The 16,110-nt window shown below is 39.2% G+C and overlaps 1 protein-coding gene across 8 annotated transcripts in view; it reads left to right on the forward strand.

Moving 5' to 3' along the window:
* The window catches only part of esrrga (estrogen-related receptor gamma a), a 254,277-nt gene that overhangs the window by 164,015 nt on the left and 74,152 nt on the right, over positions 1-16,110 (forward strand). Inside the window, exon 1 of one of the 8 annotated variants that reach the window (XM_015037365.1) lies at positions 6,055-6,206. The exons of 5 other annotated variants lie outside the window; for them this stretch is intronic. Coding sequence is in view for 1 of the 3 variants with exons in the window: in XM_015037363.1 (XP_014892849.1) it covers positions 15,623-15,678 (56 nt within the window). In the remaining 2 variants the exon portion in view is untranslated. Of the gene's footprint in view, positions 1-6,054; positions 6,207-15,281; positions 15,683-16,110 lie in introns of those variants that run through there. 2 more of the 8 variants (XM_015037364.1, XM_015037363.1) reach the window with 2 other exon arrangements.

Raw genomic sequence — 16,110 nt, forward strand, 5'->3', positions numbered from 1 at the left:
TTCTTTTTTTTTTTGCCCTCTCTTTTTTTCAAAAAATAAAAAACCCCAAAAGCCTTTTTTAAAAAAAAAAAAAAAAAAAAAAAAAAAAAAAAAATCATAACCATAACATAAAGCTGCTAAGAATTTGAAAATAAATCAGATTAAACTTCACCAGTTTCAGGTCAGTTAGAATGATCAAAATCATATCTGCATTTATAAAATTGTGTTTTTTTATACACTGGCTTCAGTTGCATAGCTTAACCAAATCGACTTTATTTCCTGTATTTGCCACCAAAAGCAGCTCCTCGTATGAACTTTGTATTGCTGTGGCAGACATGCATTTTGGTCAAGTGTGTTTTTACTTTAGTCCTTTGCAAATTATGACATCTTCCTTTGTAACATTTGCACCATAACTCCAGTGTATTTTGCTCATTCTGCCCCCACTCTTCACATTATGTTACCTGCTCTTTCTTTCGCTTGCTCTGTACCTCTCTTCGGTTGAGTGGTGAGCAGACTGCGGAAGAGGGAAAAAGATGTGAGTCTCAGCCAATTTGTCTTGACACATAGAGATGCTCAGGTGGGAGAGAGGTGTCAAACAACTAAGAGAGGGTGAAACAAGTTTGTAGCTCGGTGAGAGCTGATATGAGGAAAGAACGATGAACGAAGGAGACTAGAGAGCGGGAGAAGCAAAGAAAGAAGGACAGAGCTTATTGAACTTACAGGCAGCTGTTTGTGTGGAGGAATTTTGGCATAAGTCCAAAATGTTTATTTTTTTATTTTTTTTTGATGTTGCACACTTACCAACATCTGCAATAGACACACTCACACAGGATGTATGGTTTACACCCAGACCTGTCCCTGGTGTACTCTGCCTCTCACCCACTTACTATTAAATTGGCACTTTTTGTGTTTTCTGGAAGTTTGTTCCAGATTAGAAGAGGCTAAATACTGAATGCTGCCTCCCCGTGTTTGATTCTGGTTCTGGGGACACAGAGTAGACTTGAGCCAGGAGATCTGAGTGGTCTGGGAAATTGACACAGTGATAACCGGTCTTTAATATATTTTGGTGCCAAGTCGTTCAGTGCATTCAGTGATTAATAAACTAACAAAAGCATTTTAAAGTCTACTTGCTGAGTTTCGGGAGAACTGAGGTAATGTGCTCTGTTTTCCTAGTTTTAGTGAGAACGTGAGCAGCATCGTTCTGGATCAAAGTTCTGGGTAACAGTCGCATATTTTCCTTGTGTAAAGCTACTCCTGAAGTCTAATCTCAGAATTCAATCTGAGTTTACATCAGATTGATATGTACTGGTAGTTAGTCAGACCTAACAAGCAAACGGGAAGAGAAGAGAGTAAGAATCTGCAAAAAGCAAGGACTGAATCATCCAGGAGAAGGAGAGGCAGAGTTTATTCCCAGGGTGTGCCCCTTGTGTTAGTGGCATGTTCGCCTTGTGTCGCAACAAGAGAGGGAGCGGGATTGACGGAGGGTAAGGTGTCTAATCTTTGAGGCTAAGAGAGCGTAGACTCCTCGGGGCTTGTCGTGCTCAACACCTTGTTAACCAGAAATCTCTCTTTCTATCTCAATTTCTATCTGTCTTTCCTCTTTGCTTTCTCCTCTACAGCTCTTTCTACCATTCTGTCCATCCGTGTATGAACAGGCAGAAAGATTCAGACATCATTGCAGATGTCTACCTTTGACACATTGTTTCCAGGTGATCTGTTGAACTGTCTGTCTGTCTGTGTAATGGTGTGTGAATGTTTTTCCCTTTCAATTATTTGTTGGAAATGTGTGTATTTAACTGATGTCAGTCTATCGTCAGGCCAAGAAAATGCCTGTCTAGTTAATTGGACTTAAGCATAGGGTAACAGTGTGGCAAGAAACCATTCTACTCACACACACGATGGGATGTGCATTGTGGCTTTACAGCCACAATATACTGTAGCTGTGACATTTTGTAATGTTGGTGCATCTCATGGGTAGGTAAAGAACAGCAGCTTGGCAAAAAGTCACTCAAGATGGCTTCACTCACTCAATTGAGTTAATGTAAATTAATGGGAAGAATGATGAATTTTTGTGTAGAGTGCTTTGAAGTTCTCAGACTCGATAAAGTGCTATAAAGCCATTGACCAAATTTTGTGTAATGAACAAAGAAAACGATCTTTTGAATTTGAATTCAGTTTAAAATATGACTGATATATTTTTGCAGGCATGCGTGTTATCAAAGCTTACCTTTACCCTGTCATCATGCCTTCATTTAACTAGCCCATTAGTAATGTTTGTGTTACATCTGTGATTTTAGGCTCATAAATCTTTACCGCTTGGGAGCTACTGCTTTGGAGAATCCTAAATGACTATTTGAGCTAGTCTTCCGATTTTTTTATTTATTTATTTTTTTGTATACTAACTTGTTCTCGAATGGCCTAATCAGTAAAGTGCAATGGGTCCAGCTTTTGAGCCATTTTGTGGAAACAGTTCTACAAGAAGGCATCAGTGTGGGACAACAGGGTATTATGCTGCTTAGTGCTGAGCTCTGAGGTTTCAGGATGCTGTAAAACAATGTGAGAAGCACTTTCTACACATTCAGACACTGCTGTAATGAGAAAATACTCTTAATCCAGCTCGCACATACACACACAACAACACACGCAAAGGCGTATTTCTGCTGCCGAGTCGTTTCTTGGTGAAAGCATATTGCGAGAGAAGCAGTTTAAGGACGGGCAATTATAGTTTTGGACAACGTCATTGATTTAAACTCCTGATTAGAGGAAAGGTGACAGAGGTGGTACACACAATAGCGAGTGTTGGAGCGGGGTGACGATGGGGGGGAAAATCACATAATACACACACGCACACACACACGTATGCAGAGCCTCAGTCTTTCCGTCAGTCTTGGGAATGCCTCAGTATGGCAGGGGTCCCCCCCTCGTTGCTGCTTTCATGTTCCTCACTCTGTCTCCCCCTTTCTCTGTCTCGACACACCTGACTGAAATATTGATGTCTCCCAAGCGCTGCTGTTCATGCCTAAGTGGTTGTTTTTGTTTCAAAGAACGGGTGACTGTTTCACACATCCAGACAATTACAGACACAGAGCCATGCAGTCAAGAACAGAGAGGCAAGAGCAAACTTCGTTTCAACTCCTCTGGATACAAATTCAGATTGAGGCCAATTACAGACTAATAGTGTGATCCACTAATTTCTTTCTCTGATTTTCTATTTAAGGTTATGTTGAACCTTCAGTTAGCATCTTTCAAATAGATACTAAATATGACTTATAACTTTTTTCTGCTTTGTACGTACAAAATGAAACTGTGTAGCACATTGTTATTCTTATTGTAAATGTTTTTTTTATTTATTTTATTTATAAATTGAGATTGTTTTTCTTAAAAGTTGCCATGCAACATATTCACATATGTAATTGTGTGTGACTTTAGTCAGCATGACATTCATCTCTCTGCTTGGCACTCAGAGACGCCTTCCTCGTCCGTGCTGACTTAGTGTTACTGTTTAACATATCCTATTAATATTAGATGAGAATTGTTTGTATCCAAGTGTACCGTTAACCTTAGTACATGTGTACGTCTACACACACAAAGCCCTCCTCATGGAACTTGTAGCTGTTCACCATCTGGTTTAAGCAAATGGACATAGATGTTCAAATTTAGTTCAAAGAGAAGTTTCTTTTGTTTCATTTCATAAATGTCAAGCTTCAGGGAAAACTAGCCTTGATAATTCAGACATGGAATTCTGTTTAAAAAATTAAAATGTACTATTAAAAAAACAACAACTAAGCAATGTTTAAATATGACAAAATGTATAAATATATTTTTATTGAAGTTTATGTGAACTGAGTATACTGGATAAACATAGTTTTTTCAGGGTACACTGAGAGATGAGAGATTTTATGGAAGTATTAAACATACCCTTTGTTTATTTGTCCACTAAATAAAATGTCAATAAGCCCTTAGTTTCTTTCACATGAAACAGATCCTTTCTGATTCAGGCCCTATGCATGTATTTGAGTGTAACTTGTAAGAACTTACAAAGATGTGGAGGATGTATTTTTACAAAAACCTAAAAAAAAAAAAAAAAAAAAAAGGTTAAGTAAATCATTAGTAAAATGCCTTAGCAAATTAAATATTTATGTATTTCACTTTTTGTTTATGCTTTGGTAAAGTCTTTGACATTTGCTGTATTATAACATTCATGTTGGTGGGATTACACCGTGCTTCATATGTATGTGCCTGTGTGTCTGTGAGCGTCTGTTCATATGGGGTTGGTGAGATGGGGGTCCTTGAGTTGTCAGGTTGTAATTGAGTAACTCTAGTTCAAATGCATCTCTATTAGTGCTGCCTATCAGTGTGCACTCACTTTGTCATTCAGAGTTTCAAGCTCAATTTTCAGACTCCCAGAATTGTATTGCTGCTTTTATTTGTACCAACCCTGCTGTAGTAGTAAAATGTTAATAGATTAAATTTTCTAAAACTCAACTCTTGCTGTGGGAAAAATCCCCTTTCTTCAAGGGTGATTCCTCCAAATTGTTGATGCAGAGTTTGGGTTTGGACAGCAACTGCATTTTCTCTACTAGCTTACACAACATTGTTTCAGGTGAGTAATTCAGTTACAGTCCATCCGTAAAGTTCTCAGAACCTATCCTTACTACTGTATTGATCCACCTTTGGCTGCAATTATAGCCTCATGTCTTTTGAATATGAGGGCATTAGCTTAGCACCCAGATCTTTAGATTATTCGCAAGCTCCATCAGGTGTGAGGGGAGACACATCTACGGACAGCCATTTTCAGAACTCTCCAGAGACGTTCAGTTGTATTCACCTCTGAACTGATTTGGCCACTCCAGAACATTCATAGAGTGATTCGGAAACCACTCCTTGGCTGTGTGCTTTGGATGTTGTTGTCTGAAAATCAAACTGTCGTCTCAGTCTGAGGTCCTTAGAGCTCTGGAGCAGGTTTTCATCTCCAATGTCTCTGTGCATTGGTTCATATTTCTGTCTATTCTGACTCGTTAACACTTCATGATGTTGAAACCTCATTTCTTCACTGTATTGACCTATTGGTCAATACAGCGTCCTCCATCATGTTCAGAGGAAAGTCATGCCTGATTTCCATGATGTCTGGCACTCAGACCAAAGAGTTCAATCTTTGCCTCATTAGACCAGATAATTTTGTTTTTCATGGCCTTAGAGTCCTTCATGTACCTTTTGGCAAACTCCAGATGGGCTGCTGCCATGAGGCTTTTATTAAGTAGTGGCTTCTGTCAGACCACTCTACCACAAAGGCTTGACTGGAGGATTGCTGCAGAGATGGTTGTCCATGAGGAACTTTCTCCTCTCTTCACAGAGGAGCTCTGGAATTGGCCAGCTAGGAAGAGTAAAAAAGTGAAGAATTAACACTTTCCAGATGCAGTGTAAGTGCAGTGTAGTGATGGGTTGGTCATGAACGTTTCGGCTTAAAACCGGGTCTTTGAAGCGTACGATTTGTGCGGCTTTTCTGTGGATTTTTCTTCAACCGCCAGGGGGCTCTTTAGCAGGAAGTGAATCGTTGGAAGTCAAAATTGGAAATCAAAGAAGAAAGTGCTAATTTTCATTTAGAACAAACACATGCTAGCAGCAGGCATGACGGAGAAAGTTCTTCAAACTCATACCTGCTTATGATGGAAACCACACGAAGAAGTTCATATGATGCCGCTTTTAAGTTGAAGGCTATCGATCTGACAGTACAGATTGATAGCCGCTGGACGTAAGCTCGTGAACGATTCCATGGTTGGAGACGCAGGGCTGCGCCATTAATAGCAGATTTGTGGAAAACCGAGAGCAGCGGAGATACCAGCGGCTTATAGCCTGGTGCGACTATAAATAAAAAATTAAATAAAATAACTTTGTGGGTGCCGCTTATAGTGAGGTGCGGTCTATAGCCTGGAAAAATACAGTAGTCTTTCTGATCGGCCATAAATGTGCAGTGAAAATGCCTCACTGACAGGGGGCAGTACTGAGCCCCATAGACACAACGAGCACCAGGTGCTCTTCTTCTAGCATTGAAACGACTGAAAACAGTCGTAGGGGAAAACAACCATTCAAGGCCACTGCCTTTGGCTGCCAAATTTTTGAAAATAAGAGGAAAGAGAGACACGAACTTTTTTATTTTATTTTTTACAGCAGAATGACAGAACTATTCATGGAGGAGGATATTTGCATTGATGCAATATAAAATGAAGGTAAAATCATGTGCTCAAAATATGCTTTTATCTTTCTTGCTATTACATTGTTAGTTCTAAGCTTTAATTAGTTATGATCAAAATTAAAATATAGCTTCTATGTTGTATTTTAGATTTGTACAGCTGACTATGGTGGTGTTTGTGCCTCACCAGTTATAAACCCCACCGAATGTCACTGGTATGCGGCATGCATGTGGTAAATAAACTGCTTAGCTAGTTATTTAAGTATCTTGTGTTTAGACAATATCTGTTGTATATTTGCTGACAATAATTATTTGTTGCAGCATGTAAATGTAGAGAGGTTGTTGTTAAGTCATTAAAAAGAGTACAACTAAGAAGTCTTATTGCCAAAAAAAAAATAGATCATGGGCAAAATCATCTATTTCAACAAAATCTTGTTGTTGAGATGGAAATAAGTCTTATTTTTTTTCCAGTATGACTAAGGTCATGCTAATTGGGGGGTTTGAAGTTTGATCAGAGTGTGACATCTGTGTTACAAATGACTAGAATTAAACTTTTTTTGTAATGCAGGAATAAAAAACCAAATAGGCTCTTTAGAATAATTTAAACGGTCAGTTGGTAAAAATCAGAAATTCATATTCTTACATAAAATCAATCAATGTCTAATTACTTGTTGAGGTTTTGCTCAGGAATTGGTTGGGGGTAGAGAATCGGCATGTGTGTTTTATTGCCTGTTTAGTAAATGATTGTTTTGGCATTTATGTTTCCGGTAATGTTGTAGAGTTATGTAATCTCATGGTAAATTATGGCATGGAGTTAAAAACTGTTCCTGATTGAAAGGTTGAGCTCTTCCTCTAGATCACATTTCTTCTGAAGATGAAATGGTTTTATATAGAATGGGTTTTATGTATAAAAATTACCTTAATTAGCAAAATAGAGAATTTTCAGGGGGTTTTGGTTAGTTTATACATTTGCAGATCTATAGATTAGGTATGTTTTTCATTGTGCATTTACATGTTTATGTATGGCGTCAGTATGTCCTCTATGCCCCTGTATTGTTCCTCACATTCTTTTTCTTCACAAAAAGTCATGGCCTGACAAGGTGCTGTGCTCTGTAAAAATTATGCCTTGTTTATACGTATTTATTTCCCCTTGACAGTTTAATTATTTCTGGCCCCATTGGAGGAAACCACATAAAAAAAAAACTCCCCATGTTCAAACAGATTCTAATTAGAAATGCTGGGAAATTAAAACAGAGTTGTTTCAAAATGCTGTCATTTTTCCAGGACCTCGTCTGAAATTATGTCTCAATCAGCACAAGCGGAAATAATTACTTGTATACCTTCTAACTGCCAGCATTTACCAAATGGCAAAGCAATTTACAGCCATCATGGCCTGAGAAGCAATCATTGGGCCAACTATAAATTCACAAGCCGACGGTTTGGAGAGCTAGATTGGAAGGAAGGGTTATAGTGGAGAATTAGAGAGAGAGATAAAGAGAAAGGGTGTGTCTTTCTCCAGAGGTTCTCCCTCAATTTCTGTTCAGTGTTTTGTGTCTTGTGTTTTCCTTTTCTCCATTTCATAGCTTTTTTAAGGCCCTCAAACCATTCATTTCACTGTTTCACTTCTGCTTTTTTCAGGACACCTCGCCCATCATAGTGTCTTCCATCTTTTTTCTTGCATTGAGACCACGACACCAAGAATCACACATTAACACTTACACACACCTTTCAAATGGAGGAAGCTGCGATTAAGCGATTATTTTCACACACACCATTAAACATACTCATTGCTCACACAGACAGAGCCGAAAGCCTAGATAAAAACATACATGAGCAGAGACACTTAAACGGCCGCACACATTGGACTTAAAGTAATTACTCACACACGTCATTAGACACAGACGCAGATGAAGTGGAGTGTGTTTATGGTTTGTGTATCTTTTACAGTGGACTGCTTTTTTCTTGTTGGTGCAATATTGCCATCAATGTAACGTGACCAATTTTCACCTTCTCACCAAATAGCTTAACCCAAGTAAATAATTTTTTTTTTTAAGATTTAAAAATATTTATACTTTTTTATTTTCCCTGCAAAAACCCATGACATCATTAGGTTTTGATTCAAGTCATATGAAGTAACAAAGGAAAAATAATTAAAACTTTTGACCTTTGTGTTTTTTCTCAAACACAATTTAATGCAATTTCTTTACAGTCCTCAATGTAGAGTCTGCTCAGGATAGTATCGTACTAGTGCACCAAGATGTCTGAATTATACCTGGACTTCCTCAGGAAGTTTTAGGATTCTTTCATAAATCAAATATCTGCTGCCGAACACGTTGGTCAACTCACACAAAACTGTGAAAAAGAATTTGGCCCCTTGCAGATTATTTTCAGTGTTTTTTTTGTTTGGTTTTTTTTTACAACATTTAGGTGGTTTGCTTTATGAGTGATGAAATGCTATGCACATATTTCAAAAAGTTTCAGTTTCATTTTTCATTCAGCATCAAGTTTTTCCACAAGTGTTGGAGATTATCAAGACGTTTTGCAAATGTCACATGGTTGATTGTTTTTGTATTTGGTAGTGAAAACGTGACATTTAAAATTAGAATATTACATCAGCCATGTAAAACATTTTTACACAGATATGTGGGCTTAATGAAAAGTATGTTTAATACTGGCTTAAAGGTTGTACATTTTCAAAAGGTACTTTTTAATCTGACAAATGAGCCTCGTCAGAATACATTGTCTAATTTATTGAATCTGACTACACTTTTAAGCAGATTAGAACTCCTTTCCTTGACGTAGACCTGGTTTGAGAGTTTTCAATGACACTTAATGATGGAAGGAAACTGTCTTACCAGCAAATATTGCTATTCCAAACTGGTTGTTTAAATAACTGGAGTAAAAAGTGTGTCTTGTTGAGCTTCATCACTTTCTCCTGTAGACTTACTTTTACTCCAAACACTTTGCTGCCTCTATGCTTCTTTATTATCCTTTTTCCCACTTCTTCTTGTCTGTGCAAACGCCGCCTCTTACCGTCTTTATTAGTAGTGGAATTATTCACTTGGCTTGCACCTCAGTTGAATAAATTGAGTGTTGTACTATTGGAGAGACAGGCGTTTTTTTTTTTGTTTTTTTTTTTTGGCAGGTATTCATTTATGTCTGGGGGTACATGTGTGTCGTGTTTATGTGTGTGTATTGTGTTAACAGAGAGACTGCATTGCGAGTCAAGTAATCCCAGTGGAATATCCCACTCATGTTCTGTTTGAGAGCGGCGTAATTAAAGGAGCGCACCTCTCCGAAGTCGCCCATTTCAATACAAAACGCTGCTTTAAACAGGCTCACTGGCTGCTGGGGAGATACACAATAGAAGCACACACAAACTCAGTTCTTTCTTACCCAGGCAAAACTCATTTTGTGTATAATTACATCCCTGTTCTAATTTATGCCAGAGAATATATGAATACCAGAGGATGAGAAGGAGGAGGAAGGGGAACTAGATAGTAGAGTGGTAGCTGTCCAAATTAGAGAAAGTTTTAAGTAAAACAAAAATTGGTGAGATAATGTGTTATTCGTGTTCTGTTATTAGCAGACTAAACCTCTTTTTGTACCTGCTGAACACTTGTCCCCACGCAAATATTATTTTAACTGAGTTTTTTTGACATTTGAGCCCTTCTTATCCCCACATAAATGTGGGAGGTTCTCTCAGAAGGAGTGATTAACCACTGCAGTTCCCTTCAAGTTGAAGGTGGGAGTCTGAGGTTTTACTTGGACCGACACGTCTGTTTCCTCACAACATGTGTTGCATTTAGTAGCATATCGTATACGGCCTGTGCCAGGAACATTAACATAGCTTCAGTGGAAACAACATGCATGCACAGACACACTAACGCACAACATGCATGCACAGACACACTAACGCACATTTTCAATGTTGACATCTATCATCTCTGCCCTGTCTGTCCCCATATGATGAGGTCACAACCTCAGTTGAGCCAAAAGCCTTTTCCTATAGCCTGACCCCATATGATGAGGTCACACCTTTCACTCTGCGATGAGGTGCAGTCCAGCCAACCTCCAGTCTGACCACTGACAGCAAGGTAAGCAGATATGACCTGCTGCACTTGTGTCCATTTGAGTATTTGATTGTATTAAGTGGTAAAAATATTCGTGCATTTTTTTTTTTTTTTTTTTTACCAAATAGATTTGCTTCAAACTTTAAAATCAAAAGAGCTAAAACTTTCTAAAAGTATGCAGAGCAGTCCACTATGATGTTATAAATATTTTGCAGAGGTTAATATTCTGTTTTTATAAATAGTAAAGTCACCTTCTCCATGACACCCTTTCTCACCCACTTTTTCTCATCTAAATATAAATGCTTTCCTTGTACTGTCTGTGTCTCTGATGAGCGCACGCGTAAGCTCACACCTCATTCCTCTCAGCTGCAAAACCTGCCTGACCTTTGTGACGGGCAACATGGCGCTCGGTTCCAATGAAATCGGTCACTTCGTGGACATGCGGCAACTTTCTGCGCAAGTTAGATCTTCCAACTAACAGTACATGCGCAAACAAATAGTTACTGTGCTGTAGCAATACTCATTGGAATGAGGGGTGTGTGTGTGTGTGGTGTGATTACATAAGCTTCGGTGTGTTTCATGTGTGTGTCTCCTCATACCATGCTGCTGCTGCAAAGGTTACCCAAACAGAGTTTTGGTGACAGGTTCCAGAAAGCCCCCTAAACCCAGCAGCTTTTCCAAGCAGCTGGGGCTCTCTCCTTGGCCTTGATCAGCATCTATTTCCTGCCTGGAAGTGCCTTGATGCTCACACACACACACGCACGCACACACACACACACACATATCTCATGTGTGCACACAGACATATTTTTCTAGCAGATTCTCAAAGAAATTAAAGTGAAGAACATTTTGGCATTTGTTTGTTTGATGGAGCTGTATTTGCTTACTAGAAAGACACATCCAGAGCTACTGATCCAGTTGATCATGCTTATAATTTCAGGGCATCTAAATGTAAGAATAAGCCAATGTAGCTTTTCAAACCCCTTGATAAAAAGCCATATATTATGAAACCTTTCAACTTGGCAGATTACTTGATGGATTTTTGTCCGATCTGAGTGTTTGGAGCTAAGTTTATTTTAATATCTTATGATTGTTACGTTTAGGTCAAGTGTTCTGATAAGACATTATAAGCAATTAGTTTCAATGTAACTAATTGCTTATAATTAGTTACATTATAAGCAATGTAACTAATTATTACATTGCTTATAATGTAATAATTACATTATTACATTAATAATGTAATAATGTAATATAATACATTATTATGTATTATAATACATAATAATGTATTATTATTATAATAATAATACATTATTATTATGACAAATAATAATGTATTATTATTTGTCATAATAATACATTATTATGTCAAATAATGTATGAATCTTATGAAAATATTTGAATTGTTCTGAAACTGCAAAAAAATCACCTTTACTGCTTAGTTTTTCAACAGTAGTGCAGATTTTACTTAATTTAACAATGATTAATAATTCATATTATTTAAGTTTGTAGAAGACAATGAAAATACTTTTTTTTTTTTTTTTTTTTACAAAGGCCGGCATTCAAGAGGACACCAAGACAAAATTAAGTTAAAGTAAGTAAGCATAAATTTGGATAACGGAAAGTTCTCACTGCTGTCAGTCAGTTCTTCTGTTAAATCTACATCTCACCTTTACCTCCCATCTTTAACCTGATCGTTCTCACTCCGTTTCTGATGCATTTGCTGCAAACAGCAATCCAAAAACTGAACTCGGTTTCTCCTGCGTCTCCTTTTTCTGTGTTTTAATTGTGTGTGTGGGTGTGTGTGTCAGAATTGCAATTTGTCGTTAAGACTTTTTGTTAACATAAAGATCAGTGGATGACTGAATTATATTTTACACTCATGATCACTCATACAGACTTAATTCAAAGGTTCCTTTGCTGGCTGTGTGTAAATGGACCAGAGTCCACAGCTCCCTCTGTTGGTGACTAGAGAAGTACAAGCAGAAGCTCTCTGTCTCTTCTGTTCCTCTCTGCGTCCCTTGATAAAGGAACGTAGGATATTGTGATTGTGAAATGCCATAGGCACACTTTTATCACAGGCAGGATAATAACAAAGTTCTTATATTTAACATCAAAGTAATAACTTTATCTTATTGTGGTTGAATATGAATAAAACTTGGATCTGTTTATGACTGGCACATTTGTGTCACTGGGTCAGCGTTCCAAGTGGACACCTCATGAATTTGTTAAAGATCGTGTTGACCAGCAAAGACACCCAAATGCGCACACACACACACACACACACCTGTATTGCTCTGAGTGAACTTGCCATGGCCTATTGAGCGCTGTGATTGATGTCGGTAAGAGTTGCAAAGGATAATTCTTCCATAGATGTCAACAGGCTGGCAGCGCAGGGTCAAAACTGGCAACCCACACAGACTCCTGGACACAATCACAGATAAAAGAGCAGAGTGGGATGTGAGTGACGTCGCAGTGCACGACTGAATTCATGCATGCAATTACTGGCTATGGGACAAACTGATGGGATCAGGTGAGATTTTACATTTTTAATTTCTGAAATGTTTTGAAAATGGTTAAGTTATTCAGAGGAATTCAAAGAAATTGCACTGATGTGACGCCTTTTGTTTTTTTGTTTTTTACGGTTATGGGTTTGTGCTTAATCCGAGGAGTGTTTGTCTACTTTCAGAGGGAAGTGGCCTAAAGGGGTCACTGTCAACATGCTCTCAGATTCACAGGCAATCGATAGTCTAGGAGGAGGGGTGGGTGGGGGTCAGACAGGAGAATAAGAAGTAAGTGATATGGAAACAATGAGAACAGATTACTTCAAGACCCAGAAGATTTTTGACATTAGACATTTTTTTTTTTTTTTTTCTGTTGTAGCTCTGTTTATGATTTTCTGTGTGCAGTTGACATTTAGTATTTTGCTGTTATAATTAATATTTAACAGAATAAATCACCTTTTTAAATGATTGGTTCTTCTTGTGAAGCTCTGGCAGTTTTCTAATATTCACTTTAATCCATTTGAATAACCTGCAGCTAGATTGTTTCATATTTAACTGGTATGTTGATTACATTACTTTAGTGTTCAACTCCTAATCTATTTCCACAGACTCAAGAATGATAGATGTGCGTGTGTGTGTGTGTGTGTGTGTGTGTGTGTGTGTGTGTGTGTGTGTGTGTGTGGGATTCCCAGCACATGTGCTTTAGAGACAGAGGTTTCAGTAAAAGATTTGTTTGCACAGTGGTGGCGGCAGCATTGATTCACACTCATCTTTGTCGATGCTTATAAGCCTCTGGATACATCATAACTGTGAGTGTGTGTGTGAGTGTGCATGAGCCTCAGAGCGTCCATGAATGTGCTTGAATTCATCTCCCTCTGTCCACATGAAAAACAGAGTCTGTGTGCGTTTGTGGGTTGCTTCTCTTTTGCATGATCTCTGTTTCTAAAATAGTTCTATTGTGATTTAGTGCAAATAATCACTTGTAAACTGTGTTTGGGTTTGTTTCAGTGCAGCACATTGTTTTTTTGGGGGTTTTTTTTATGTCATAAATTTTGACTTTAAAGATGTTTGTGGGATGAAAACGGCACCTGACATCAGCTGACGTTAGAAATTAGACCTAGTAGATGCGTCAGAAATTTAAAATGATGTCAAATACATGGCATAAAAAAATACAGGAAAAGAGGTTGTTGTTCTTGTAGGTCCACACACACACACACACACACACACACACACTTACACAAATATACCCACAAACATACTTCAAAGTAGAGATTGGTTTCAGGAAATGTTTTATTATCTGTTCTCTTCCAAATGTGCTAATTACAACCACTCCCTTTCATCTCTGCATCCCCCCTTGCCACCCTTCTGATTTTCTTCTTAGAATCTGGCTCTTTCCGGCACACACCTCCATTGCTTTTGTTGGAGAACCAGAGTGTTGGAAAAGTCGGAAAACTGGAAAACATTGGCTGAAAAGACCTGAAGTTTAAATGTGTACCGTTTTTCCTTTCCTTCTCTTCTTGCCTTTCCCCGTTCGCCTTTCCTCTGTCAGCAACCTGTTTTTACACTGACGGGCCGTGCACGGATTCTCCTGGAGTTTCCGTCTCGGTACATTCCAGCGTGTTCGCAGACAGTGGAAGGAAATGGCACGCTGGCGAGGAGATGTGTAGGGGTTTGACAGAAACAACAAGCAGCAGGGAGAACCTTGCCCCAATCATGCCCAAATCATTCCACAACAAAGGACAAGCACTGTGGAATTGCCATAATCTCGTATTTTACTGCTGAGCTGTGATGGGCTCCGCTGCGCTCTGCCTGTCTGTGTGCATTGGAAGTGTGACATGTTATTCAAGCTTTGGGTTTAGGGTCAAGCTTACACTCGTTGCTTTGATCTAGCAATTTTTCTGGATTTGATTAGGTCAATTTTGTGTCCTGCAGCCAAGCAGACTCCAAACCATGTTTCCCACCAGAAAGACGTCTCCAGGCAAGGTGTGGGGTGTATGAGAGCTTGAAAAATGCCTGCTTTAAAACTTTTTTTTTTTAACAAAGTTTGAAAAAAGCAGAAGGTAAAGTTGTTTTACCTTCTGCTTTTTGTTGTAGACATGTAATGTTTTTGTGGGAGTTTAAACGCCAACATGGCCAAGTAATTGGAGCAGTACAAATCAGAGGGGAGAGATTTTTTAGAAGAAGTAGGTCTTACAGATGGGTTAAGAAAGAAAAATTAAAGGAAAGAGGGCAGGTTGTCTTTCTTTAAACCTTTCTCTCACCTGTTCTATTCCCTGTTTCCTTCTTTCCCGTTTTCTTTGCTGCGCTCTTTGTCCGATCCCTCCTTCTCCACCTGCCGCTCTCCCTCTTCGCTCAGCTTTGACCCCCCCCCACCCTCCTTTTTCTCCACCCCTTTCTCCACCCATCCCTGCAGCCATTGGTCAGCTGTCCACCAATCACAGCAGAACCAGGACCTGAGGGACTGCATATGCAAAATCCTGCTTAATATTCATGAGCAGCTATCGGGGCTTTAAGTCGTTGATTAGGACAGCAGCACAGTTTTCTGTCCCGACTGCCCGGCTGGCTGCGTGTGCGTCTACAGCCCCCCTCTCCCCCAGCTCTCGCATGCACACAGCACACACGCGCTCCCTTGCATCTATACACACACGCAGAGCCGATCAGTGCAGCCGGCGCAGAGCCTGGTAATTGTATTGCTCCCTCCAAGTGGAAGGAAGGACTGAGAGTAAGAGAGAGAGAGAGGGAGAGGGAGAGAGAGAAAGTGGAAGATCAGAGAAAGAAGAAGAGAAAGAGGAAACATATCAAAACTTTGATATTTTTTTTAAACCTTTTTGCTGTTCTTCAGAGGAGGTTGATGTGACAATGTCCCGGTATCGCTGATGGAGTCGGTAGGACACCCGTTATCCGAGTGTTTTTTAATGCACTCTGAACAAGAGTAGGTAAATTTTACCTTTTAATCTTACCTTTCTTTGCATTAACCAACTTGTCATCTTCACTGTCTTCCACTGTGAGTGGCTGCATGTGTGTTGGTATGCCGGAATGCAGTGAAGGTGGCCGGCGCCGTGTCAAGGTTGTTTCTGCTGTCAGGTAGCACGCGATCCCTGCTCCAGTGTGTGCGTGCATGTGTGTGTGTGTAAGTGAGTGAGTGCGTGTGCATCTGTGTGATGTTGCAGTATCCGGACAGCAGTTCTTATTCTGTTTGTTTGGAGAGCCTAATTTCTGTGACCTGAAAGCAACACCCACCTGGACACACACACACACACACACACGCACGAAGAGTAAAGACTTTATTCTTTACTTTACCTTCTCCGTCTTCAGGAGATTTTTACTTTCAGTTGGATTGTACTCAGAGCCAAACACCAAGTGG

This window comes from Poecilia latipinna, unplaced genomic scaffold (assembly GCF_001443285.1).
Source record: "Poecilia latipinna isolate Pla-1442-1.1 unplaced genomic scaffold, P_latipinna-1.0 Scaffold402, whole genome shotgun sequence".
Classification (NCBI taxonomy): Eukaryota; Metazoa; Chordata; class Actinopteri; order Cyprinodontiformes; family Poeciliidae; genus Poecilia; species Poecilia latipinna.